Genomic DNA, 27,574 nt, shown 5'->3' on the forward strand with positions numbered 1-27,574 from the left:
CAGCAGGGCTGCATGTCAGCGCAGAGGAGAATCAGTGAGAGACCCCTGAAGCTCGAGACAACATTCCCCAGTGAAGCTAACTAAAGAGAGGCAGAGAGGCAGCGGACATGACAGCTTTTCAACAGCCAGAGCAAACTGACAGTAATATCCACGTGTTCTCACAGCAGACAGGAGACTGACAGCTGCAACTTTCATTTGAAACACATGCACGGAAGTAGCATCTCACTCAAAGCCCAAGCAGGGCGACAAATATCTCTCCTGCACAGGCAATTTTTACCCCTAAATTGAAATTCAAATGAAACCAAATCTATACTGAAGTGAAGCTGACAGGCATCTTCTGTACCCTGAGCACCGAACATTTGTAGCCACTGGTTTTCTTTTCTGCGCCTTATAACTCAAAAAGGAAATCTCCTCTGCATCCAGCCCTCTTTGCGGCTCCAGACAAGCACTTTATCTTCCTGTCTACAGCACAGCAGACTAAACACACTCTCTAATAGAAGGCGTTTTTTTTTCTCTTTTGGTCCAAAGCAAGCCTGTCTGTAGGCGACTAGGCTTAAATATACTGTTCCAATAACATACTGCATCCATATACTTTATCAGCAATGACACGGAGACATAATAGGACATAAATACACAGGCACACAGACTACTATGAATGGGTAGCCTGTCTCCTTTAAAGTGGTTTCTGGCACAGCGGAGGCAGCCTATAGGAGCTTAAAGCTTTGAAAAGGCGACCCTGAGTTACTGTTCAGCTAGGTCAAGGAGTAGGTTTTAGAGGTAAAAGCCAAATATCACACTTTTCCTCAAACTTTGTCACCTTGTAATTTCAGACACTAAAAGAAGAATATGCGAATTTGAGTATGGTGTAAAGATGCAGCTTTTGTGACTAACACATCGTTGTTTTGGATCACCTGGTTGGTCAAACGTAGGTGGAAAATTAATAAAAAAATGTCTCTCATCCAGCCATATCAGGATTACCGCAGGTTTTACTGGAAAGCTCGAACTGCTTGGATGCAGTGACGTAAAATAGAAACAATAAAAGTCATGAGATTTAAGGGACCGGTTGAGCTAACTGCGGTCGAGAGAAGACATCAGCCTTGTGATGCTGGCTCTGTGCAGACATGTGATAATAATTGAAAGACACAGCGAGTGCTGTCTGGCATGCTTTAGAGTAAGATTCGGTGCATTTGTGCACTCGGGGTAAGAGTGAGAATAAGAAAAACATCATCCATATACCTCAGTGGGCACTTTTCACAGATATTCTTTTCATTATTTTGTACTCTGAGCTTTAAAGTCACCCAAGTGCAGCGATTGAAGATCAATACTGCCTCCTCCTGGATATCAGGTGAACTACTGCACATGTCAGAGCAAAAACTTTTATCTAGTGGTTTAAAATTTAGCAAAGACTGACTTGGAGTAAAATCTCATAAATATGATTATGCAACAGATAGCTCGATTTAGGGGCAGGCAGTGGAAGTTTCAGCATGATTTAATTATGCTATTGGTATCACAAGGTTTCCTGTTGATTTGGTTAATATTATCAAACACAGACAAGCTCAACAGGCCTTCATTTTATCATAGAAGACCACATTTTATCACAATAGTGAGACTTTACTCAAGACCATGTGTATGTTTTGTCTCTGTGGACAACTTGACTAATTTATAAAAATAAAAGCAGCAAAATTTAGAGCTGCTTGAACACTCAAGGAAATTATTGTAATCAGCACCTTCTTAGATTTGTTTTTCTCACTAAAATGCTTCTAAGATAAGCTTCAGCAAAGCTTGAGAGCGGGCTAACTTGATAGCTCCTGAAATTTGCTAAGGCAGTAAACATGGCCTCAATAACTTGCAGACATTCACTTCCACTGAGTCACTGCTGAGCCTTTCACTCCCAGTGTAATAAACTGTATTTTCTATCCAAGGCAAAAAAAAAAAATTTTCTACCTGTGTGTGCTATGTTAGCTGTTTTTGAAATACCTACCAGGCTGTTTGTTTACAGACACTAAGCCTGACCAACATCACCTTTCAAATCCTCCTGCAACCACACATGTGGTATTCGAGCTGGCTCGGCCTTTGGATGCTGATTTAAGTGAGTCACTTTCTCAGGTTTGTATGAACTCTGGTGAGACTGTTTATTGGCCGGCGGTCGCTTTTCGCACCCTTTTGCCAAAATGAACACCGATGTGCTAGAGCAGTTTCTCGCTTTGTGCCAGTAAAGATGGACTCTTGTCACCAGATCCATGGAAGTACATTGGTTTCCATAGTTACATCGGACTGGTTTAAAAACAACCTTTTTAGAAAGCCGTCCGAGCAGAAAAGCATTAGTTCTTCATGTGTGTTTAAGCTATTTCCAGCACCAGCGTAGCTGAGCAAATTCCCTGCCCTTGTTTTTCTTAATGCACTGCAACAACATGTGGAACCACAGTCCTCCTATAGGAGCAAGCTGTACCACCTGACAGCCACCTTGAAATGCCCCCACACACATATGTGGATAGTGATTTTGATGCATTGTTTAGATAAACTTCAGCATAAACTGGGGCATAATAATTGCATGTAAACAAGCACCAGTCAAATCTGCAATAAAAAATGCTTAAAAGGTCTGCACCTTAATTCAAAAATGAAAGTTTTTAAAAACATCTACCACCAAGTTTCTACTTGTGTGTCTCTCATAATGTTTCTTGTGGAAGGACTGATTTCCAAAGGGCCATGTACTTTTGATTTGCTTGACCTTTCAAAGGTAGAGGGTAAAGTCTGCTATCAAGCTGGAACAGAAAGCAATTCAATCTCTTGCTCAAGGTGACACTTCAGGTCAAACTGAACATTGTCTGAATGTTATTCAGACAATATCGAACTGTTATTGAAGCTCCAAAGTTACTCCATTGTTTCTCTATTGGGGGGAAATGGATGTACCTGCAAATCATGTATACAAACAACAAAGTAAGAAAATGATTCACTAAGACTAAGACTGCAGAATGAACTGAGTGAGTGCAGGGTTTGTACTAGTGCACAAGCCCTGCTCAATTTAGTTGCCAGCTATGTTTCCAGTGCTGTAGTTAGTGAGAAAAACGTACTGTCCAATCACTACAACAGACAGACAGACAGACAGACAGATAGATAGATAGATAGATAGATAGATAGATAGATAGATAGATAGATAGAAACATACTTGGGGAAATTAATTGCCCACCCCTGTTTTATAAAAATATTGAAGTGATTAATTGAAGTAATTAATAATACAATAAATTCAGAGTAAAGTCATATTATAAGACTGCACAGGCTACTAGGTGATATCAATACGTATAACAACATAACGTAACAAAATAAGACGAAACAAGTACAATAACTAAAGTTACACTTCTTATTCCATAGACATAAGCAGTACGTATCACAGTTTTGTGTTTGTGTGTTCCAGCTTTCACATTTAACACATTCTAATAAGTTTAATTAAGTGCTGTCAGTAATATTAAAGAAGAGTTTCCAAACGTATGTACCGGATCTCGTCACCATTTCTTGTACTTTATGTATCGCTTTTGCTCTGCTGTTGCTCTTCTTCCTGCTCGCTCACGATCTTTGCAGCCGTGGCTCCTCCTCTTATGCAAAACAGCCCGAGTATCCGGAAATTAACAATCCCGTGATGTCAGGGGAGCGCTAGCATAGCAGTGGAATGAGTAGAGCGCCTTTCTCGATTAAAACTTACCCAGAGGTCAGTTTTAGCGAACTGTTTGCCTTCACTGTCGTCGACAGACATGGCGTTACCGGGGGCGACGGCTGTCGAAGGACGTCTGTCCACGCACCGACCTTGAGGATGAAGATTAACGGGATGCCATTCAGTTAGCTACTCTGGACCCCGATTATGTGCCACAGAAGCTAGTAGGCTAGTTAATACGCTGTGGCAAAGTATTTACGGGCTGCTGCTCGGTGTGGAAACGGAGAAATATGGCGGGGTTGGTGTTGAAGCAGCTGTCAGATTTCGGGGACTTTTCTCACGGTAAAGAGCTGACAGAGATACTCAGTCTGAATAACAACGAGCAGATAAACAGTGTTCGCATGAGCCCAGATGGACGTCACATCCACGTCGTCCTCCGCAAGCCTAAGGTCAGTCTTGTGACTTTTGACAAGTATGAAAGACCCCAGCTGGCTCCTAACCAGAAGAAACTGGATTTGTGCGTAAACGTGCCCATCGTGGATATTTTCTATCTGGAGCATCACGGCGGCAGCAGCAGCGGTGCAGCAGTCGTGGCAGTGGTTTATGAAAGTGGGAAAGTTGAGTTTTGGAAGTTCCAGGAGTGCAAGTCTGGCTGGCATCTCCTGCAGACATCACAGTTGTGCAACAGTCCCCGGGCTAAAGTGGTATCTGTCTGTGCTTGCTCTAATCTTATCATCTGGTGCGAGGAGCGGCCGCCGTCAGAAAGCTCCCCTGTCCTCAGCGCCACAAGGAATAAGTTGAGATACTGTGTTTGCAGACGTGACTTTGAGGTGAACGAGACGGCTGTCAGCTTGGGAGGGGTGAAAATCGCCCTCCACAATAATCCTGACTTTACTGTGGTCAGCTCAGGGGAATATGTGCACCTTCTTCCTGACTTGAAGTCGAAGCCGCTGTTGAACATCTCCAAATTCTTCCTGTCCTGGTCCCCTCGCTATGACTCCTTTACAGTCAGCACCACATGTAAAAACACCCCCCTTAAAAAGCTTTCAGCTAAAGAGTCTGACTTTATGAAGCTGGTAATCGATTGCTTAGGATATTTGTCTCCTCTTGAACCACCTGAGATCTGCAGCTTCTCACCCACAGCCTGTGGAGGACTCCTCCTGCTGCTCAGCACAGGCTGGCTCTGTCTCCTGCAGAAAGACGGGGTCCTGCGGCAAGTATACAAACTAGAAGACAACTGTTTGGTAAATTACAGCACTCACACTAGCCTTGGTATGTATGAGGACACCCTGGTACTAATTATGGGGCAAAACCTGCATCTGATAGACTTGAACTGTGGCAGAGGGCTTGAAAAGATTGTGCTGATGAGTGAAGCATTATTATATACAAACAGGGCAGATATGTGTACACCTCACCTACTCTCAGAAACTGGACTTTTTGTAGTGGTGAGTAGGGGGGCGGACTCCAGAGACTGCAGCTTCAGAATAAAGTCTCCTGGTCTCAGTACAGTGGAGAGTATTCATCCTGGAGCCCTCCTGGTAGAAGCTGTCTTTGAAGAGGCCTGTAAATACTACCAGCAGAGGAGCCTGAGCAGCACCCCGCTCACCGTGGACTCGCTGAAGAAAGGGGGGAGATTCCAGGCTCCCATCTCTTTAGCCTCCATCCTCTTCAGCTACCTCAGCGCAGGCTTCAAGCAAAAGGGAGCACAGCTGTCCCAGAATGGAGGAGGTGGATGTATCACAGGGCAAGACAAGCTAATGGGTTCTCTTGAGGCCGAGCTCAAGGCTCTGGTTTCGCTGGAGGAAGTGAAGGGGACTTTAGTGAGGGGTAGTGTTAAAGAGGTGGAGGCAGTGTGTGAGAGTCTAGTTGAGAAAGAAGTATTGAGGCTTCTGTCGTCTCCTGAGCTGGATAAAGAGGCTCTGCTGTACCTCAACTCCATCTTCAGCATCTTTCCCTCCGAGGGTTGGAAGGCGGCGCAGTCTGCTCTGCAGCTACACTACAACGGTGAAGGATTTCTGTCCAGCAGAGCTCCCCCTGATGTGTGGAAAACTGTTCTCAGTGCTGGTCTGTCATCCAGCCCTGTAGCCTCCCTGTCATTAACCAATGGGGGACCAAAACACAATCACAGCCTTAAGGTTGATTACTTTACAAACTGTAAAGGAAAATCTACAACCTCCACTTCCTCAGCTGCCTTGCCTGTGTTTGAGCTCCTCTGCAGGTCAGTTTTTCATTTCCAGCCCAGCTGGCTGCCCACATTCCTCGAGCTCGCCCAGAAGGAGCAGGGCTCGACAGGGTTGGGTCTGGGCCTGGCGGCTTCCTCTTGGAGTTTTTCCAGTGGGAGAGGAGGGGACTGCAATGAAAGGAACGTGCCACTATATAAACGAGCACTGTGCCTTCTGTCCAGCTTAAACCCAGACAGAGACCAGCAGCAGGACCTAGAGGTGGAGCTGCTGCTGGTGAGTGGGAGACCCAACGCAATCCTACAGGCTCTGCGGATCCTCATGAGCAAGAAGCAGTGGTATCGGGTCACCCAGGTGGCCCAGAAGTGCTGTAAACAGAGTCCACTGCTCAACAAGGAGATTTTCACTATTTTGTTGTGCGAGGTGGCCCATCACAGAGACCTGGATCCCTACCTGGACTTGCTGTGGACACTTTGCCCTGAGGATTTCACCGTCACCACCATCCTGAACTTGGTCCTGAAAAACCTCCCCTCTCCCAACACTCCCTCCCACTCCTCTTCTTTCCTGGCATCCAGTTCAACCTCTTCTACTCCTCCTTTCACAGACCCCCACAGTACTCAGGTGACTGTTGGGCTATTGAAACCACTGCTGAGAAAAGTGTTGCAGAGGGAGACCAAGCCTAGCCAGCGCTACGTGGACATCCTCCAGTCACCGTCATTCCCCCCTCCTGCACTGCCTCGCCAGCCCACTGAGCAGAGCGGCAGTGTCACAGACCCCAGTGCAGACTCTGATCTGTGCAACAACATCACCCCAGCTCTTCTTGCAGAAACCCCTGAACAGCAGACCTGCACACAAACAGTTATTCAAAGGCAGAGGGTGGCTCTACCTGCTAACACAGTTTGAAGAAGAATGAATGAAGAACAAAAACTGCCTTTATACTCCTTCAACACATAATCAGACCAAAGTGTAAATCAGTGTGTGATGACAATCATATTATAAAACAGAATAATATCAGAATGTTACAGGTACTATCACTGTAATGCAGGTAGTATCGTATTTGATTGTATTTCTTGTTTTGTTTTTAAACTGTTGAAATGTGACTACTAGAAAATATTAAATGACTACTGAAGATCCTACCAGTGTAATAACTGCAGGTAAATTTAAGTGTTTAAATGGGGATGCACAGATCCGATACACCAGACCATTAACTGACACAGAAGGCTGGATCGGGCATCTGTGGCAAAGATTTCAGATCAGTGTATATCTCAGTTTATTTCTCTGCGCATGAACATTTTGCTCTAGGAGCTTATTGCGGTCAATGCGGTTGACGTCGTCTTCACTTGGCCTGTCTGTCTCCTTCGCCACACAAGAGCAGAGGAGAGAAAATGCAGTGAAGACTTTGACGTGAAGCTGAAATGAAACAACTGCATATAAATTAGTTGTATACAATATTAAAATACTTCTTTCTTTTTTTTAAGATATTTATGTTTATTCAGCTTAGTTTCCTGGATAGGAGGAGTCCCTGTTTTTATGTCTCATTTCAGTAACTGAGGTGTTTATTTGCTTCATGTTGCTTTATCTGCAGATATCTCAAAGAAAAGTCGGATCGGTGCATCCCTACTCTTTATGTGTATAAACTGTATCTACAGTGTTATTTATCTTTTCAGCCTTAACTGCACGTCGATGAGAATGTTCTTGCATTGCGTAACTTTAACCTGTATAGGAATCCTGTCAAAAAGTAGCGGTATTAACACAATATAGTATGTAAGTGCTCAGTGAAACAGCTGGTTATTCCTGAGCCAAAATGGCATCTGCTTCTGCCTTTATGCTCCACCCTGCTCTCAGCTTCGCACTGATTAAGTCCTGAATGCGGATGTTCTTGTATTATATCAGAACAGCAAAAACAAAAGCCACTAACTCCTGTTGCTGGGTTTTATACAAAGGTGTGCTCCCTTTTTTAAAAATAGATGTTGGCTAATTATAGCCGAGTATAGCTTCCTTTTACTTAAGTGCGTTTATGCAGTCGGTAATCTAATAGTCTGAATTCAGACAAGCTGACCTTTGTGGGTTGTTTTAAACTAGGTATGGTTTGGCAAAGCAGGGAAGAAGGAGATTAGGGTTTCTTTTACTGGCTTTTGGTTTCACATTTATGCTGATGGCTTCTGTTTGGTTTTAAGTGACTGAAATAGTGTAATATCTGTAAACCAAAACAATCTACGTGACTTTCTTTTGCTTCTATTTTTCCATTCCTGTCATCTTTTGGGGGGGGGGGTCACTCTAGGCTCCATCTTGTCTCCTCTGCTCCCTCTCAGCCGACTCCTTGGACATACCAAACAGAGTACCCAGTAAAAGCGACTCACAGTTCAACTTTAAATTCAATTTTAGCAGTAATTCTGTTAAAATTCAAGTGCTTGTGGGACAGATTGTGACTCACACAGGCACCCTGCTGCTTGCATAAGGTCATGCATGTCCTCCTTTATGAACCCGGTGAGGGTAATGTTATTAGAGATGATAGCCCCTCGGTCTTATCGCCACTGCTGGTTATGCTCTGTCACCAGCTGCACTTTTATATGACAACAGTCAGTATTGGTTGTGCCTCTGCTTTGGGTTTTTTCTGATTAAGTGCCATAAACAAGTGTGTATTTGTGTTCCTGTTGTGCTCAGTGCCTTCTGTTGGAGCAGCCTGTTAAGCTTGTTATAGTCAAAGTTAAGTCTCTGTCCATAATATTTCACTCTTCTGCCTATTTATTATGTACCAATCTTTGGAAGACTACTAAAATGATAAACCAAGGTCCTGTTTGGGCGAGGTTTTGAGAAAGTCAGACATGTCGTAGGTATTCAGTGACAATCAGACTCTAAAATGCTGCAGAAAAACCTGCGTGCCTTTTACGGTGTTTCTTCAAATTTACAGGGTAGTGTCATAGCTCAGCTGTCTTTTCACTCTTAGTCATATTTTGAAGACGTACGCATTTCTAAACTTTAATCAGCTCTTGGTGTGAAAGGGCTACTGCCCCTAACGGCTTCCTGATATCTTTCTCAAGTCCATTTAATCAAGCTGCAGTCATTCCAGGCTCTGCACACCTAACAGACGTGTTAAAGCGTGCACAGCTCATCTAACAGATATGTTTCGACTCGTCTCAGATTCACTGGGAACTCCCTGACTTCCCCACAGAGGCCACTGAGCCTAACGTCACGACTGTTTCTGATGTTAATATTCACTCGCCTTAACCTTTGCTTCACGTTGCTGTTGGCTCCTCCTGCACTGGCCTAACAAAATTTCACATCCACGTGACAACTTTGTACTTTCAGTGATGCTAATTTTTAGGCAGTATTTGTTAAAGAACGCGTAAGTATTTATGAAAAGATGCTGTATGCTATTAAACTGAAGATAAAACATGAATTTGCCGTCCAGAGTTTTATGTGTAATTTCCTGCTCATTTGCATTTTAATAATACGGTTTCTTTTAACAGCTTCGCGAGACGTGCTGCTTGTAACATGCAGTGTTGTTGACGTTGGAGTTTTGGTTGCACTTTGGTATCTTGTAAAAGTTTTGATTTGTTGTTTTGTTTTAGATTAAGCCATACTGCTACAGAGCTCCGTGATGAATAGGGAAGTGATAGACAGCAGGCGGTTAACAATTTGTGTGTCTGTCAGGTCATTTTAATGCACTTTCCAAAACATGTCATTGGTATCTGCCTGCCAAGTCCTCCTTCCCACAAATTAATGTAGTTCTGGTTTGTCTAGATCTGTTGGCATATTCCTTTTACCCTTGTGCAGAGTGAACTCAACATGCCAGATGGTCTTGTGATCTTGTGAGACGCTGCTTTGCAAGTTAGCTACACAACAGACAATTGAAATGTCAAGACCAGTATGTCCTTACATGTTTTTACCTGTATTTACAGTTTAACCCAGCCTGAAAAACAGACGCTGTACACGCAGTTATTTGATTCATTTGATCCACTGCCCCATTACAGAGTTTCACTGTATCCCTTTTCGTCCATGGCAAATCCACTTACAGCTGCACTTGTGTATGTGTGTGTGTGGTACAGAGGAAGTATTTAGGTGTGTAAATATGCTGAAATATTTCCACATTCAAGGCCTGCACGAGGAATGTTTGTTCCGTTTAAGCATTCTGAATAGAGACAAACCATTTACAGTGCTTGCAAAAAGCAAAGGGAGGACGCAGAGTGCGTCACACACAGCAAAGTTTCCGCATGAGGATGTGAAGGTAAAAACAAAAAAAAGAGTCAAAACAGTGGAGAGGGAGGTGCAGGAGCCTGCATAACATGATACCTACCGTCCCTCGGCCTATTATTTCCTTCCTCCCATCTTTCTCCTTCACTTTATGTCACTTTTTTTCATCTAATTGATTTTTGCTGACTCCACCGTCTCTTATTACAAGGTGCCAGTGCTGTAATGCCATCGATTCACTTGTTCTAATTATAGATGGCATCCTGTAAACTGTAATTCGTCTAAACAGATGCTGGCAGGCTCTCCCTGCTGTTCTGTCCTTTGCTTGCCTTTGAGCAGCTGACTGCATCCTGCAGAGCAACTAAAGTGAATGCATCAGTAGAGGGATGGCCACATTAGAGCACTTTTTAAAAACATGTCACGATCAGAAGTATGCAGGGAGTAAAATGTTTTTGATCATTTTCAAACCTTTTAGCAGGTGATAAAGGTCGCTATCCGCTTTGACATAACGCAGAAACCTAGAAACTGGAGTGAGTGTAAATGCTGAGCTCTTAGTTTTTAATTATAAGCTGTACACTGATCTCATTATTTGAAAGTTTGAGCAGTGAAAAAAATATTCATATTTATCATCCTTATCTCTGAAACACAGTGAGCAGGTCAGGAACCTTAGCGTCCATCATTCTGGACAGTGATGCCACTTTTCATAAACCAATTCAGAGATATTGGTCCATTTGTTCATATCAAGTAGGTGAAATTATAGCAACGCTCTATTTGCAGGACTCAAATCATCAGTAGGACGTCTTCAGCTTATTCAAAATGCAGCAGCCAGAATCTTTACAGGTACATGGAAACCTGACCACATTACCTCAGTATTGAAGGCATTTCAGTGGCTCTCAGTGCAATATAGAATCACCTTTAAGACCTATCAGGTCGTCAGGTTCAGATCTTGTAACTGTTCTCGCCTCGCATCTCTGTCTGCTGAGCCTGCTTTCAGTTACTGTGGAGCTGTCTGTCTGCTGATCTGAGATCAATTACATCTGTGCATACGTTCAAAACCAGACTTAAAACCTTTTAGTTCTCACAGGCCTACAGGTCATGGGTGTTGTTTTGTTTTCACTGCCTTTAGGTATTGTAAACCTACATTTTTTTTATGTCCTAAGTTTTCATGTAATGAAATGTCTGTTAGCCCTTTGAGAGACTGCTGACCTGTCTAGGGTGTGGTAGCTGGGATACCACACCACCTGCGACCATGAATTTGATAAGCAGAAGAGGATGGAGGGTTTTGAGTATAAGGCTTGCAAATTCAAAACCCATCCCTTTACCATTTAAAATTAGGCTTCCGTGTAAGGACTCAACAGCACCTGCAAGCTAACAAGTTTGTGGATGAAACACTGGGTAGAAGGAGGCAAAGGTCTGTGCATCTGCCATTAACCAATTCCTGTTTCTCAGAGAACATGATTTGCATCATCATTTTCATATTTGAATTCACGTATAGCAGACATAAGGCGCTAACGACGGGAATGCGTCAGAAAATATCTATACAAAAAGAGGTATGCAGCTGCACAAGCGTTTGTTTCTTTTAATTCAAGCTTAAAAGTTTGAAATTGATTTACCAGTGCTGTGAAAAAAGTATTTTCCCTTTTTGCTTTTTTGGGAGGGGGGGGGGCATAATCATGAATTTTTAGCATTAAACATTTTACATAATTAAGGGAAATGGTTATCCTAACTCTCCCTGTGTGAAAAAGTCATTGCCCCCTAAACGTAACATCTGGGCACGAATAACTACAATCGAGCATTTGCAGTATCTGCAGATGAGTCCTTACTTCTCATGGGACAGAACTGAATCCTTCCAAAATTCACCTTTTCTCATCAGTCCACAGGATATTTTGTTACAAACGTCTTGAGGATAATCAGGATTTTTTTCTGCAAATGTGAGATGTACCTTCATGTTAAACTGAGGCCTGCAGTTGTTTAGATGCTGCTCTGAGTTATTTTGTGACCTCCTGGATGATTTGCTGATAAGCTTTTGAAGTCATTTTGGTAAGCTGGACACTCCTGGCAAGGTTCACCACTATTCCAAGTTTTCTCCATTTGGGGACACACTGCGATTTCCTGGATTCCCAAAGTATCAGAAACAGGTTTGTAATTCTTTCAAGATCGATACATGTCAATGACTTTGTTTCTCAACTGTTTTTTTCTCAGCATGATGTGTTACATTTTTGTTGATCGTTTAGCCTTTTTACTTTGTGATTATAGTTAGTGACATTGCACTTAGCTTCCAAAAAAATGTGGTTAATCACAGTTAATCTGTGATTTCACGTGAGAGGCATTTAATTTTTTACACAACACCAGGTAGGTTTGAATAATTTCTTTCCCCTAATGAATGAAATCCTCATTTATAACTGCATTTTCTCTTTACTCCAGTTATTTTTGGTTAATATTAGATTTTGTTTGATCTGAAACATACAAGTGTGGCAAATATGCAAAGAAAAAAGAAGAAAGAAAACAGGAAGTGGCCAATATTCTCATTTTCCACATGGCCTTTAGATGAACTAAGTTTGACACCCATACAGTGTTGCTGTAATATTTCCTGTTGCTTGGTGTTACTTAATTGCAGTCACACTGTTTCACTCCCCTAAACCTCAGTCCAGGTGCCAAAAAAACTTCCTGTTCTTAAAAAAAGCCTCAATCAAGCAGTTTCTAAAATCTTCAAATGAAAGTTAAACCATAGCATTTTAGTTTTCAGCCAATTAAAAACCAGTTTCATTGATGGTAATCCATCCTGTGTCACACGAGTGAGTAGATGTCTGCGAATGGTCACAAGACACACCAGTCATCAACCTAAACAATCCACAATGCTATATAATCAGTGGGTCTGTGTAAATATGATCAGATCATATCATCTGTTGTTTTGTTTTTTAATTGTTTGTGAAGAGAGTCAAATAAGTCAGCATAAACATAAAGACCAGTAAAAAAAGAAAAGAAAAGAACACTTGTTAAACTAGCAGTTTATAGAAATATTAGCTGTGGTTGAATCATGTTCGAGCAGAACAGATGATATAAAGTGCTGTGTAGCAACAGTATCGATTACAAATCCATAAATCTACATCTATCTATAAATCAGCATCAATTCAAAACATCTCTCAAAATCAGTTTACAGCAACATAATGTTAACAAAACAAAAAATGTAGTGGTTTTGTGTAGTTAGCAAAAACATAAGTGTTGTGGTTTTAATATTCAGCATTAGTTCCGTTACAATTAATAACTGAGTTAGAAATGATTAGGCACACGTTAGAGTCACATTCATGGAGCAAACTGCACACCAGCATTCATGCAAATGTATAAAGCAGCTCTGTTCACATATGAAATGCATATGAAACTTGTATAAAAACTTGAAAAAGCTATAAAAACTCTAATTGTAATACAGGACTTTAAATTTGCTATGATAAAAACAATCCCTGCAGTTTCCCTTATGCCCTGTGTACCCCTGAGTTATTTTAAAGATGCCATGTGAAACATTATTGTATATGCAGTAGTGTGTGACATTTCATAAGTTGCTTTTGAGTTTCCACCTTGTGGTGAAAACTGGATTTTTCAGACTTTTCATCAGAGTGACAATATGCCACATCTGTGCCTAAGTGCACCATATGTTTTTAATTTGTAAAGCAAAGCAACATTTGCGCCTGCAGTCTTTTAAAGCAGCTCTGCGAGAATGCCATCTTTCTCATTGTTTCATCTGCGCCCGCGGGATGTGGTTCACGGTAATGTGGTTTCTGAAAAGACACATGAAGAGTCAAAGTCAGACGCATACAACCGCCGTGAAATTAATCTGTCACGTCATTTTGACCGGTGCATTTTCTTAGCTTTTTTTTCTCTTACTCAAAGAAATCCGATTCCTTCATTCTCCTGTAGTACTTGGCCAGCTTGATAGAAAAGATGATGCCGGGGATGAAGAACATTATGCACCATCCCAAACTGAACCAGAAGGCATTCTGAAGAGAGAACAGACAGCTTAAGACCATGCAGGCTTCATACAAATATAAACAAAAACAGCAAATGAAAGTTTAGCTATGTTAAATTCCTCTTCAGCGTGTATTTTGCTAGGTGGAAGATGTGATCCTCACCAGAGATTCCACCATGTATGTACAGACAATGACATCAACAGAGTCTAAAGCTCCTGCCACCGGCCCACAGCGGCCCACCTGCTGCGTGATCTGAGGAAAGATTGCATACAGATTACTAACACCAGAAAAGGTAAGCTCTGGCACCTGTACAAGCACAGGGCATTTATTTCAACAAGTACAGGCAAAGATTGGGTTAGACTTTACCATGAGTTTGGCCCAGTCAGTGTAAGCAATGAAGTAACGCAGCTGACAGTCCAGAAATGTTTTGCTTTCCTAGGTGGGCACAAAAAAAATGGGGTCAATTCCTCGTGTTTTCTCCCTTCTTTACACTGACAGGTTATGAGGGATCAGTGGGTCCATCATACTGTGATGGAAATAGCCCTGAACGGGTTTTTTTCTTCAGAATTTGTCCTCAGTGGAGAAGGGCAGACTTTAAACTGACAGCGACAGGTAGTTTAGGGAAGTCAGCTGATATTTACAGATAATAGATAATAATTATAACAGTGTCAGCCTTATCTCTTAAACTGAAGGCCAGTGTCGCTTAATACTCAGGTAGGAAGCAAATGTGGTTTCTGCAGGTTTAGTTTGGGCTATTTTTTTAAACCTTCTATGACACAGTGAAAGCAACCGTTTTTGTTTTTAAGGCTCCTAAGACAACTTTCACATGACAAAAGACGGCGCTTAGAAATAATCTTCAAGGCAACGAGTTGCTATGTCCACCCTAACCCATGTGGTTGTGGAACTAGTAAGCACATTGCTTCCACTACAAGCAGCACATCAATACTCACTGCACCTCCTCCCCCCTGTTGCCAGTGGCTAAATAACTGACAGACCACATGGAGCACTTTTCTTCCAGCTCATGTGACTCGTGCCTCTACTCACATTCTTTACAATCCGAGTTGCATTTGTTTTGAGAAAGTCTTGTGCTGCTTGCACATTGCTCAGCACCTCCTCCACCGTTCCCTGAAAGAGCCAAAAAGGCAAGCGTGAGAAAAAATAAATACATGAAAAATAAATTTAAAACAAATAAGAGGATGAGAATGAAAAAATAGAGAGAATGAGTTCTGCGTTTGACTGCTCAGGGCATACTCACATTGACTTTGTCTGTAGTGGTTTGAAGGCCCTTGAGGCTTGAATTCACATTTGTCTATGGGCAAAAGCAGTCGATTTCTCTTTTTAAATTCCGATAACCAACAAAAGAATAAAACAACTCCCAGAATAAGGAGATAAGGAGAGAAAGAAAGGAAGGACAGAACTTACCAGCTGTGGCTTGATATTTGTGTCTATGTCAGCCTGGATCATCCTGACAATATTAGCCTCATTTTTGAATCGTTGTTTAATATAAGTATCAGGCTACAAACAGGCCAGAGGTTGGTTTGGTTAGGACATAAATCAAAGTCACATTAGTTTGTAGTAAAGTGTAAAAGATTCCACTCACTTGAGCATCAGCTAAACTATTGAGGCTATTTGCTGTTGTATTCAGATTGATGCTGGAAATGGCGTTCATCTGAGGGAGATAAGTAATAAGATTACTTTAACATGTACACACACAATCATCTTATGACAGTTAATGATCCACACAACAAAAGGCATACCTGCTGCATGATAGCAGTGAAATCAAAATTTTTAGCTTCAGTGGAGATATCTTGTAATTGGTTTTTAATGTCATCACTCAGAAAAGCGACCGAGGGCAGAGAGATATTTGTGTTCTCAAAGTGCTGTTGGACACTTCCTGTGTACTGCGGGTGACCAGGGAGAGAGAGAAAAAAATGTATTTCATCATTTTGATCCAGTCAGCATAAGAAAACAATCTGGTATGCTTAATTCACATAGGGTTGTCTTCATTTGTTTGAAAGGGTGGCAAGGAAGCTCACTTTTGACACATTTAGCAGGTTGCCAAGGTCTATGATTTGGGACAAATTGAGTGCTGTCCACAGAGCCTGGTTTTCCTCACAGTTTCTGAACAAAAAAAATCAAATGCATCAAGTGTAACTTTTTCATACAGTTGCTAATCAGAATGAAAGTTTTAAAGAAGCACATTTGAATTCATTTTCCTAAACAGATAGATATGTTTGGGGGACCGGGCTAAATGTGTAGTACTGCCAACGACACATTATTTTGACTCTGTACACAACTACTGTGTTTAAATAAAACAGTCAATATGTGATTGAAGCGCCACGGGGTTTTCAAAACGATTGTGCGTTAAGTTTTCATGAATTACGCCCATTTAAACACACAGTTTCCCATTTTGAGTCACTGTGCTATTACGACTGGTAATACCTCAGATTTTCTGGAGTAGGAGCTGAGTATTTTTAGAACAGCATCAATAATATTAGTGTCACTGACTCATTGTTTTAAGTGCACAGACTCTAACTCTGATATTATGACATTAGAAGAAAATTTACTGTATTTCAAAATTTTGCTTATTGTGCATTATTCATACATCCCAAAGTTTTTCTCAAGATCCACAGTTTGCAGTTTTTACTGACTCCAATCATTTCATAATGTTTTAGCTCTATTGCGTAAGCATTTTTTAAAAAACTACATGGAACATGTATATCTGGCATTACATACCTGTAGATATCAGAGATACTGATGTTCATTTTCATTCCTGAAGACAAAGTTATTTGCGGCAATGGAATCAAGCCAGAACTATCAACTAACTGTGAACAGAAGAGAAGAGCATACATATATATACATACACTGTACATGTATCTGCAGGTACATGTGTGAGTGTATATCGCTACCTTTAGCAGTTGTCCATTGTTCCAGGGTCGGCAGACCAGTGTGTAAACATTTTCACCCACCAAGAAAAGTATTATCACTACAATCATGAACAGCCAGGAGAAGAGGAAGCTGAAACCTGCACTCCTGCAAATACATCCAGGTCAGAGGTCAGAGAAGAACCAGGCCCCTGGGCATGAAACCAACATTCAAAGCCAGTACTCACATCATGAGGAAGATGCCTCCACAGTTCGCTGTGCAGGAGCGCTTCATAGGGTCTTCTTTTGGTTTCAGACCCAGAGGGCCCAGGACCAAACCCAGGACGTTGCACACGACAACCAGGAGGACCACACAGCATAGGGTCACACACACGCTCCATCTGAAGAAGTATGCACACATGATGACTGAGTTGTGGGTATTTCTGCCACTGATTACACAGCAAGTTTGCACTTCAGGGGTTCTAACCTGATAAACTCGGCGTTGTTGATTTGTGGCAAGATCTTCTTGATTTCAGTTTGTGTCGTGTTCAGTGTCCTAGACACATCCGTCAGCACAGATACAGGGAAGTCATTTTTAAACTGACTGATTTGTGCTTTTATGCTGTCCAGCTGTTTGGTGCTGCCTAATAAAACACACAAGCTCAGTAATGCACACAAACACATGCAGTACACATATTTAGAAAATGAAGTTAGTTCAGAAAGTTTGTTACGACAGCTGCAGCATTTACTCACTTTGAACTATATTGTTGGTTTCATTGGTCACCGTCTGGGGGATGTTTTTGAAATACTCCTCCACCTGAGTTATCATGTAAATAGTTTAAATATATTGTTAACATGCCTCCATTAAAAATAATATGAATATTGAATTTGCCTTTCTTTCAGTGAAAAAGTCAATCTTCAAAATCCTCAAAACTACAGTCTTTGCATGTGCTTGCATGTGAAGATCTAGTGTCTGTATAGTGTCTGTAAGGCACCCTCTGGCTTCTTTTCCTTTTGTGCGCAATATATGAAACACTCAGCTGAGCAAATGCCCCAAATTCTTGTTTCTATTGGTCACGCAAATGTACATCACAGCACCCCAGCACTGCCCTTTGCTCAATGCAACAGCAAGTCTTTCATCGCATGGCGCAAACCATAGGAAATAATAGGCATAACAATGTATCTGAAGGCCCCTTTATCCTATTTCACTGTTTCAAGACTCCCTTGTGAGCCTTCAAAGACCAGACAATACCAGTGTGCCTGTGTGCTGGGAACACTGACATTTCTCATGAGAAAAACTGATGTGTTCTCTGAGGCTGTTCTGTCTGCAGATGTCACTCACCTTGTTGATTTGGGATGTGAGATTAGCTTGGTTGGCTTTATCCACTGCGGACTGAAACTTGCTCAAGCCGCGAGTCTAGAGAGAACAATGACAGACACAAACAACAAACCTTTTTGTTTTATCAGCGACAACATGTCAGACCTCAAACTAACACAAGGTGGCAGCAAACTGCAGCAAAACCAACATTTGTGTCATGGAGCAGATGGACAGAGGACAGATCAGCTGTTCAGACAAAGTCATAAATGATCATGTGCCACATTGTCTCGGCTGACATCAGACAGTGTTTGATTGCATAAAATGATTCTTCCTGGTTCTTCGTGATAATATATTATAAAACCCACTAAGAGGGCTGATTCTTTGTCTGTAAATCAGTCGAACCTGATTCATGTTTTCCTTGAATGACATTCAGAAGCTGTTTCTTTTTTTGCCTTTGTCAATCAGAACCAATTCATCCATTCAGAAAGAAACAACAAAGCAGGAATGAGTCATCTTGTTAACACAAACTCTGTACTTACATCAATGGTGGTATCCACTGTTAGTGACTGTAGTACTTGGCTTAGTGTGGTACAGTTCTGGCATCTTGAATCGGATAAAGTCTGATTGATGCTGTTTTTCACAGCAGTGATATTGGCCTGGACGCGGTCTGCGCTGGACTGCAGCTGGACCAAAGACGAGTTCAACGTCTTCAGTTGACGGCTGGTGTTTTGAATCTCTGCTCGTATGAATCAAATACACAAATATTAGTCTCTCTGTGTGTGTTTATACACTACATAAATATTCATCTAAGGCTGTTTTTATATGGGGGGTGGGGGGTGTCCCTGCTACCTTCCTTTGAATTTAAAAGCTATATAAGAAGCTAAAATTCATGGAAAATTCTCACATAAGCCAAGTCAATGAACAACAGGAACATTTGTTTACCCACCCTCTTTTTACAATCCTGCACTACGCCTGCTCTCTGTTACTTTAAGAGTGGATGTGCTCTGTAAAGAAGTGTGTCAACAAATGATTCAGCTGCCTTTGCTAAAAAGAAATGCTGAAATTCCCATAGTGAAAAGGTGAATCTCTAAAAGAGAATATTCCTGTCTAGAGTAATATACTAAAATTAAACGATTATATATTAATAAACAAACATATGTAGGTTCCTTATACTATTCAGAGCCTCCGTGTCTCTGAGCTGACATCCTGGAAATGTTTTTGATACAAAGAGTCTGATCAAATGAGCTGCTGAGAACCGGAATGTCCACAGCTTAGGTTTCAGCTTTATAGGATAGCCCTTCACCACTGCTGCTTGTTGAAAGCCACAAGAGATTTTTATGTAGATGCTTTAGATAAACTATAAAGGTTTCTAACAAAGAATGAGCTGACTGAGGAACACTCCAGACACTAGTGTCCCAAATATGATTATTTACTAGTTTTGATGTTTTTTTAACCTAAACTGTCAGCAGACGCACATCATTAGAGTTCATATGAGGGTTAGAAAGCAGTATGATTGGGAAATTCACAGCTTTTAACCTATAATCTCTGAGTCTAAAAAGGGTAGTAAGGAAGTGCCTTGAGCCAGAATTCTAATGACCAGCAGGGGGCGATGTTTCTCGTTTCAAAAAGAAGTGAGATTGTGTGAAATCCTATGAGAAAACCTTCCAGTTTCCCAATTCCTAGTAAAAATGTGAGAAGTCTCACATAATATTTGCTATTTATTTGTTCAACCGATTTAGAGTTAATAGGACAGTTTTTTTTTTTTTTAATTGTATCCAGGGTATGCTTTTGGGTGTTCAAGTTTCAAAATGTCAGCCTGTAAATCAGTATGTAACCAGAATTATTATACTTTTGTGTTTTCTAATTAGTTTTTATTTTGATTTCCTTTTGAATTTTTGTTTTTCACTTTCTTTGGTGTCAGTTAGTTTCCAGAGCATCTTTCTCCATTTTTATTAGTTTCGGTGTTAGCTTTAATCTTTTGAATTATTTCTCTATGAGGGGCATGTGTCAGGGTTAAGCTTTAGGAAAATCAGTACAAGTATTACAATAAAAACCTTTTAAAAGCTAGTTTCACAGCTAGTTTTAGTTTTTAGTTTAGTTTTGGTTTACTATAACAACCTTATATGTAACATAATTCTTTTAGCTAGTCAAAGCATTGCACTTGCACTGTTATTTCTGTACTTCTGTGTCTGTTTCTTAGCTTTAAAAAAAAAAAACTAAAAAAGCTAACTAAGTAAATAAAGCAAATGCAAAGGTTTAAGGGAAAACTAGATAAAAGGGATGTCAAGGTGAAAAGCATTTACAGTAAACTGTACACTGTGTTTTTTGGTGGGGGTGGTTTTGTTATTGCCAATCTCATGACAGGTATCTACATTTGAACTTTCATTATCACGCTGATGCAGGACTCAGCATGCAGATATGGCTCATACCTTGATCCAGAAGTTTAACGGAGCGCAACGCTCTGTGCAGGGTACCGTTGAATTTACTCTGGATCGCTGATCCCAACTGGATTCCGATGTCTAAGACAGAAAAACGTGTTTTGAAATGGTTAAACATGTGACAAGGGTGAGAAATGTATTGCAGCAGTTTGGTTGTACAATAGTTGTTCCTCTGCTCTTTCATTGTTAGTTCCTTTTTCTTACCGTTCAGGTTTTTTTTAACCTCATCCACAGTCTTGTTGCTCTCGTCCACAACACTGTTAATTTGCTGGAAATGGAGTAAAAAACGAACTATTTCAAACAGTGTACTTAAGATATGGTTCACAACACAACAAACAGAGATGACTGATTACATTGGCTGATCATACATAGCAGCTTTTGCAAGTGACGAACAACAAACAGCCCCATTTTCCATCCAAACTTTTCCCAGTCTCTTGTAACTTCAGATAAGTATATTGACAATGTGGAAAACGGAGCCGGTATTTAATCAGTGGTCTGACTTCAAAACTGAGGTCTGTTTGCATCTCACACAAAAGCTGCAGACGGATTGCAGGAGAGCAGCACTTACTGTGAATAATCCGTAACAGGAACTAACAAAACAGTTTACGGTTAAGAATAAAGTTCAAGAGCAGTTAGTCAGCCGGTACCAATAAATGCATTTCCACATTTCAGAAATGTTCTCTTGCCTGAGGCACATTGGTGAGGAAGGTGTTAATATTTTCAATAGTGTTTATCAGCTCCACTGGACCCTTGTCCACGCTCACTTTGAAGGCTTCGTTACTTTTGAACATGCAGACATTCCCAGCTCTGCAAAACACATACAGACACAAACACAATTAAATTTAAGTCACCAACGTATTGTTGATCTGAGCGATGCAGTGAGCCGTGTGCGTTCAAGCTGTCTTCACTGCTGATTTCAGATAACACATCATCATTACGTTGGTCAAAAACTCCCAAGAGCAGCCTACACACACTCACAAGATAATGATGGTGGTGGCGAATGCACACCAGTAGAGCGTTTTCCTGCAGCAGTGAATGGAGGATGACTGCTCCTGGTACATCTTCCCACCGCAGTTGCCACAGCAGCGGCAGCAGGCCAGGAAGAATCCAACTATGGGCATGAGGATGATGTACAGGATCCCGATGGCAATACACACCAAGAAACCCACTTTATGCACCAGGATCTGAACACGTAACATGCCCACACACATACAAACGATATGCATTAGCGTTAAGGTGTCACAAATATCAGTTTCAAAGCCAAGACGGCAGAACTGCAGCTGTTCTTTGTGGCCAGCTGTGACGTCAAATACCTGTGAGACATCAGTACACTGTGGATTTACTTTACTGTGGTGACAGTCCACAATCAAGTCGATCAAAGAGTACATTTAATGGACTGGAACAAAACACAAAGGGATTTTTTTGAGACAGTCTCATATAACAGCCGTCAGAGCTCTAATGACGGTGTGGCTTTTTCTATTATTATTAGCACAAAGTTCCTGTTTACAGTAAAATATGTGGAAATCATGTACACTGACTTACTTCTTTGATGATTGCTTGATCTGGCTGCCGACGTTGAAACTCTTTGACTACCGTGACCACCAAATCTGGAAAGAAATTAAAGAGAAACAATTTTTTTTTAGTACATGAGTGGCCGATACAAATCTATGCTGCTGGTTTCTGTCCTAGTCATCCACACAATTTGTACAAAGGCTAGAAGGACAATATGTCTTTCGCTCTGCACAAGCGTTTATTCTTTTTCATTGTAAAAGTGGAAACCTGACACCTTGCATCTTGCCGTGACCAGGAAACCAGTCTAGCTTTCAGGAAACACTAGATACCAAAAACAACAATACAAAACCTATCATTTAATGTCTGACAGGGACAACAGCAGGCACAGGTGACTGAGAAGACATGTCGATCAGGAGACCAGATAAATGTTAAATGTCCTTTTGTGTGTTGAAATGAATTTGCTTTTCTTTTTTATAAAACATTTGCCAATTGATAACCACTGGCTTAATCGCTTTTTCCTAAGTAAGAACCCCGTTCAGCATTTTATCCTTATCGTAACATTATATTATTTTTTTTTTTATGACACGCTGTTTGTTTAAGCCCTGGTGACCTCATGAGGATGGAAAAATCAGCGGACTCTTTATAAATGATTAAAGTAGTCATTGTGCGAATATCTAATACTAATACTGACAATCGTCGCTTTTAAATTCAGTCTGAACTGGTGGAAGGCAGGCTTTCGTGTAAACGTGCCTTCTTTTCATAAATCAATACTACATAGAAACTATTACACAGGTTTATGGAGCAATTGGACAGACAATAGATGTGACACACACACGTCTGAGCCAGGATACGGGACCTTACAAACAACAGAGCACCTAAAGGTTAAATATTCACTCTGCAAAATGCAAGAATGCCCATTAACTTCTTACTGATTAACCAATTACATCGTGTTTTTGTCTAGTTTATTCGTAGCACAGAGCAGGAGTGCAGGGTAATAGTGTCTCACCTTTAACCAAATAGGGAAATTTTGCGACATGCAGAACATGAAAGCCAAAGGATTTTATTGTGATTTGAATATTTCCTATCTGCTCTGTGCGTGTGTAGCTCGACCTGTTGCTATATGAAGAAGTAAGGCAGTAAGGGTCGGTGGTGATACTGACCTGAAGAAAAGGCGTTTGGCTCAACTGTGTGGAGAAAGGATTGGACTATGGCTGACATAAAGCCTGTTTTTGAATTATTTTTGGCTGTATTGTGGTAGTGAGGCTGGGTAAAATTCTGTGGGGCCACATCTGCTTTACAGCTAGTTTGAGAAAGGACAGGCTGGGTCAGGCTGAGCCCAAGCAGCACCACTCCTACTACTCCGCACAAGTTCCTCATGTTCCCGTATAACCCCATGTTTGCAGGTGAAAGCAGTCGGAGAAGGCAGGTCCACAGAGAGCTCAACTCATGGCGCAAGCTCTTCCTTGAAGCATCTGAAAACAACACAATGAAACTGATAAAACCATGCTGCATCCGCACAAGGCAGAAAAATTAGAGACTGAAGAAGAGACGCATAAAGCCACAGACTGAGTCACACAGACAAAGAGACAACAGAACAGTTTGTTACAGCCAGGAAATGGGAAAGCAAAAAACACTGCTGGCATTTTGTAAAATGGGAAATCTGAATACAGCGCATGTAGGTCTCTGATAAGAACAGTGCCCTTTAGGATTCTGTGTTATTCTATACTTATCGAGAGACCCTCAATTGTGACCCAAAGGAGTGACCTTCATAATCACAGGAAAAGTTGGTAAAAATTAGATGAAGCCTGAATACTTTCATGGAATCGGTCCCTGCTATGTTTATAGTGTAAACACACAAATAGGTATGTGACTCACGTACCTGTATCCTTGCTGTTTAACCCTAAACCATGTTTGTCATTCATAGCAGGAGACAATTTTCAATGCATGAAACTCACATGCAACACTTGAATATGACTGTAATGTTTGTGAAGGTGGAGCTCTTTTAAGCAAATTATATTATCGTGATAATACAAAGTTCTCTTTTCCCCTTCTAAAATGCGTCACTTTTATCAGTCTGCTGATATTTGCCTTACATACTGACACTCAACTGGGAAAAGTTTGAGCATGTCCTCCACGTCTAAACAGCAGCTGAGGTAAGAATGTGGTCAAAGTGAAGAGAGTAAAAATCATGAAGTAACAGAAGCATAAAGTGAAGCCAAGCGTGGAAGCAGAAGACAAAGAGAGATCATTTGGATCTTGTCATTTGGAAAACATACCTTTCTTGGCTTGAGCGTTGAAGGACCGAGGAGCTGCTCTAGTCTCTGGTGAATTAGTAGGAGACTCTCCAATCCCACAAAAGAAATGTGATATGCTCAGTCTTGTTATCAAGTGGACTGTGTGCTGACTTGCAGAGAACTGGCACTGAGAAGAGAGGGAGGTAAAATTATAGACTGAAGGAGGGATAAAGGGAGGGTCGACGCATGGTGTGTCAGGGGGAAGGAGGAGTCCTAAAAGGGGTAAACAAAATAGATTTTACTAATTTTGTTTCCTGTATTCTCAAATGCATGTAAGGGATGTCAGACTTGTTTGTTTTGGAAATGTTTTCTTAACATGTATAGTTGTAGTTAAATTTGTGGCGCCTAGAGAGGCGAAAAACTAAAGAAACCAACAAAACAAAATCGTTTTCAAGAAAATGTGTTAAAATTAGGAAATTATTTATTGCAGAAAGTCATCGTCGACCACGCAGTTCACTCCCAAGTGAATCAGTTCACATCTGCAATATGAACCGCAAGGTGTGGCTTTAATGGAAGCAAGGGCAAAGCCCAAACATGTAGGGGAAGATGGAAAGGACACGCTTGAGATAAGAAAGAAAAATGACTAAAGCCTGCCAAAAAATTCTCCAAAATATTTCAACATTGAGCATATTTCTGGCAGCAGCTGAAAAATTACTTTCACTTTGGTCAAAAGATACTGTCTTCAGTTGGCGACAAGTCAAGACAGGACCATTTTTACACAGACCGAGCAACACTTGACAACAAACTATTTACAGTTGCACAAGAAGGAAGTTCCACTACACACCTGCATGGGTAGAATTCCCCACTGTGATCTTACTGTTAATATTTTTGCATGGAAAGAATCAACAGCGTTTTATAAAACATTTTGCAGGAAAAACATTTCCCTCTCTGTGTAACAAAGCGTAACCTTTCTGAGGTGGGTATTTCTTGTTTAGAAGGAGCATTCATGGAACGAAGAAAGGATTGTAAAATAGGAATGCATTTAATTTCCATAATGCAAACAGAATTCAAAGAGTTTTTGTCAAACGTCAACAATCATTTGCTGATTGCTTGTAGGTGTTGTACTATAACCTAAAATTTTAGGTTTTCCGGTTTATAACCCTGTCAGGTAGCTTCTATACAAGAATGACATCAAGACCTTGCAGTGCTTTGACTTGCAAATTGTCCTTAATAATTGTGTGCTCTTGAAATAACATCACAGGTCATGTAATTCTCGGTTAAACAAGAACTGAGAGGGCAGATTAACAACATGACAGTACTTTTCATCAATAAGGGCAGCATGTTCCATTTACCAACAAGAAGTCAGTGAATGATAAAATCCTTAAGGCAACACCAGTGACTCATCCTGTTTATTATGTCAGTACGGTGGCCCTGAGAGGCCAAACGGACTGCAACTTCAGAAAACACTTGCAAAAAGAAAAATGCTGCAAAAAGAAAAATGCTGCAAAAAGAAAAACACTTGCAAAAAGAGAAATGCTGCAAAAAGAAAATGCTGCAAAAAGAAAAACACTTGCAAAAAGACAAATGCTGCAAAAAGAAACACACTTGCAAAAAGAAAAACACTTGCAAAAAGAAAAAACACTTGCAAAAAGAAAAATGCTGCAAAAAGAAAAACACTTGCAAAAAGAAAAATGCTGCAAAAAGAAAAACACTTGCAAAAAGAAAAATGCTGCAAAAAGAAAAATGCTGCAAAAAGAAAAACACTTGCAAAAAGAAAAATGCTGCAAAAAGAAAAACGCTCCAAAAAGAAAAACGCTGCAAAAAGAAAAATGCTGCAAAAAGAAAAACGCAGCAAAAGCACACACAACACAACGGAAATAGGAAAAAAGACAACGGAAATGTTTCTGGGGAGACAATAACCGGACGGACCAGTTGCACGAACCAAAACATGCTAACAAGTGCACTGGGACTGGGAGACACTTCAACGAAGTGGAAGCGGAGCGGCCAAAGAGTAAACTTTCAAAAGTGAGTTCTGAATATTATGTCACTTATTTATGTGCAAATGTTTAATAATGAGGAACATTAAAACATTACTGTTGGCCACATGCCGGCAAAGTTATGTGACATTAGCGATGTTTGTACTTTCAGCGTTTACTTTGTTTTAAACGCCTTTACTTTATACTCCGTTCGATAGTCGACCTTAATCTTACAGAGAATGTGATGCTTTTGTGGATAATTAAAGTCAGTCATATATCCACAAACACAACAGGCTGAAAGTCAGTGTTGCTGCTCGGTTTGCAGTCCTGAATATCACGGTACAAGCAGGATTCACTGCACTGTTAATGTTAGCTAAGTTATATTGCTGCCTCTGTTCGGTGGTGTCGAGCCAAACGGACTTTAACGTGTGTTTGAACGAGCTGACGGTTCACTCATTGTAGCGACTTCCACAGTCGCTAGAGGCCGGGGATGGAGCCCACCTATTTGCCTGACGCGCTGTCAACTTTACGCAATAATGCGAGAGGTGGAATTGTTTGCTTGTTTATTAAAGTGTTTACAGAGTAATGTCATCTCGAGATTTGGATTCTTACAACGTCACAGGCTCTAATGTAACAAGACGAAACATGTTGTGCAGCGGTCAACAAAAACTACGGCTACCCAGCCCTCCTCTCTGTCAAAATCAAAACCAGTGAATGACAGACTGACAACGCCCTCTTAATGTCACCGCTAGCACCCACGTGACTCCCATTACACATCACCATAGCAACCAAACAAATGAAAACCCAGTGATCATCAAAAAATTCAATACATTTAATTATGGCTCCTACACTCATTAAGCTGAAAGAAAGATGCTTTAATCACAGCAGTCACACATGTGTCCACTGTACCAGCTGGGAACTCTTCTTGTTTAGCACTCGTAATAACACTAAATCCTTCTGTTTGTAGCAGTGTATACACCTGAGACTGTCACCTGTGTGTCTGTCCTGCTCTCTCTCTCTCTGTTTCTTTCTCTCTGATTTTGGAATGAAAGTATGAACATGTATTTATAAGTTACACTTGTGTTTGAATCCTGCAGCTTATCACACATTTGATTTCCATGTGTGACGACTGCAAGTGTCCAGAGTGAGGACAGACTGAGGGACCCACTGCTGCACATCATCTGTGAGGCTTTGCACCCCCGATGATCCACGAGGACAAACTCAGCAGTGTGTGAGGAAGAGGAGGAGGAAGA

At 41.0% G+C, this 27,574-nt stretch overlaps 2 protein-coding genes across 2 annotated transcripts; one reads left to right on the top strand and one right to left on the bottom strand.

The window, feature by feature from the left end:
• The first annotated feature begins 3,636 nt into the window (after nt 1–3,636).
• On the top strand, nt 3,637–9,220 carry hps6 (HPS6 biogenesis of lysosomal organelles complex 2 subunit 3). The gene has a single exon (XM_006807958.3). The coding sequence runs from the start codon at nt 3,937–3,939 to the stop codon at nt 6,727–6,729; it is 2,793 nt and encodes a 930-aa protein (XP_006808021.2). The 5' UTR covers nt 3,637–3,936; the 3' UTR covers nt 6,730–9,220.
• Nucleotides 9,221–12,919: 3,699 nt separating this feature from the next.
• Nucleotides 12,920–24,516, bottom strand: prom2 (prominin 2). The gene is made up of 24 exons (XM_006807959.3): nt 24,388–24,516; nt 23,272–23,583; nt 22,142–22,206; nt 21,578–21,783; nt 21,286–21,406; nt 20,804–20,867; nt 20,591–20,680; nt 18,701–18,897; nt 18,186–18,260; nt 17,597–17,660; nt 17,331–17,487; nt 17,092–17,244; nt 16,889–17,012; nt 16,716–16,804; nt 16,016–16,100; nt 15,737–15,880; nt 15,580–15,648; nt 15,402–15,494; nt 15,235–15,288; nt 15,024–15,104; nt 14,346–14,414; nt 14,142–14,231; nt 13,897–14,009; nt 12,920–13,790 (listed from the first exon to the last, which is right to left on the bottom strand). Exons 2-24 carry the CDS (start codon nt 23,504–23,506, stop codon nt 13,742–13,744), a joined length of 2,487 nt encoding a protein of 828 aa, XP_006808022.2. The 5' UTR covers nt 23,507–23,583; nt 24,388–24,516; the 3' UTR covers nt 12,920–13,741.
• Between the last annotated feature and the right edge of the window lie 3,058 nt (nt 24,517–27,574).

Source organism: Neolamprologus brichardi, chromosome 13, assembly GCF_056152115.1.
Source record: "Neolamprologus brichardi isolate AB-2024 chromosome 13, ASM5615211v1, whole genome shotgun sequence".
Taxonomy (NCBI): domain Eukaryota; kingdom Metazoa; phylum Chordata; class Actinopteri; order Cichliformes; family Cichlidae; genus Neolamprologus; species Neolamprologus brichardi.

Excerpts from the sequence above, each read along its gene's own strand:
- hps6 (XM_006807958.3), top strand. The coding sequence starts at position 3,937 with ATGGCGGGGTTGGTGTTGAAGCAGCTGTCAGATTTCGGGGACTTTTCT.
- prom2 (XM_006807959.3), bottom strand. The coding sequence starts at position 23,506 with ATGGGGTTATACGGGAACATGAGGAACTTGTGCGGAGTAGTAGGAGTG. Across the intron at positions 22,207-23,271 it reads GCCAAACGCCTTTTCTTCAG|ATTTGGTGGTCACGGTAGTC; the intron begins GTCAGTATCACC and ends ATTTCTTTCCAG. Across the intron at positions 15,495-15,579 it reads ATAGTTTAGCTGATGCTCAA|CCTGATACTTATATTAAACA; the intron begins GTGAGTGGAATC and ends GCCTGTTTGTAG.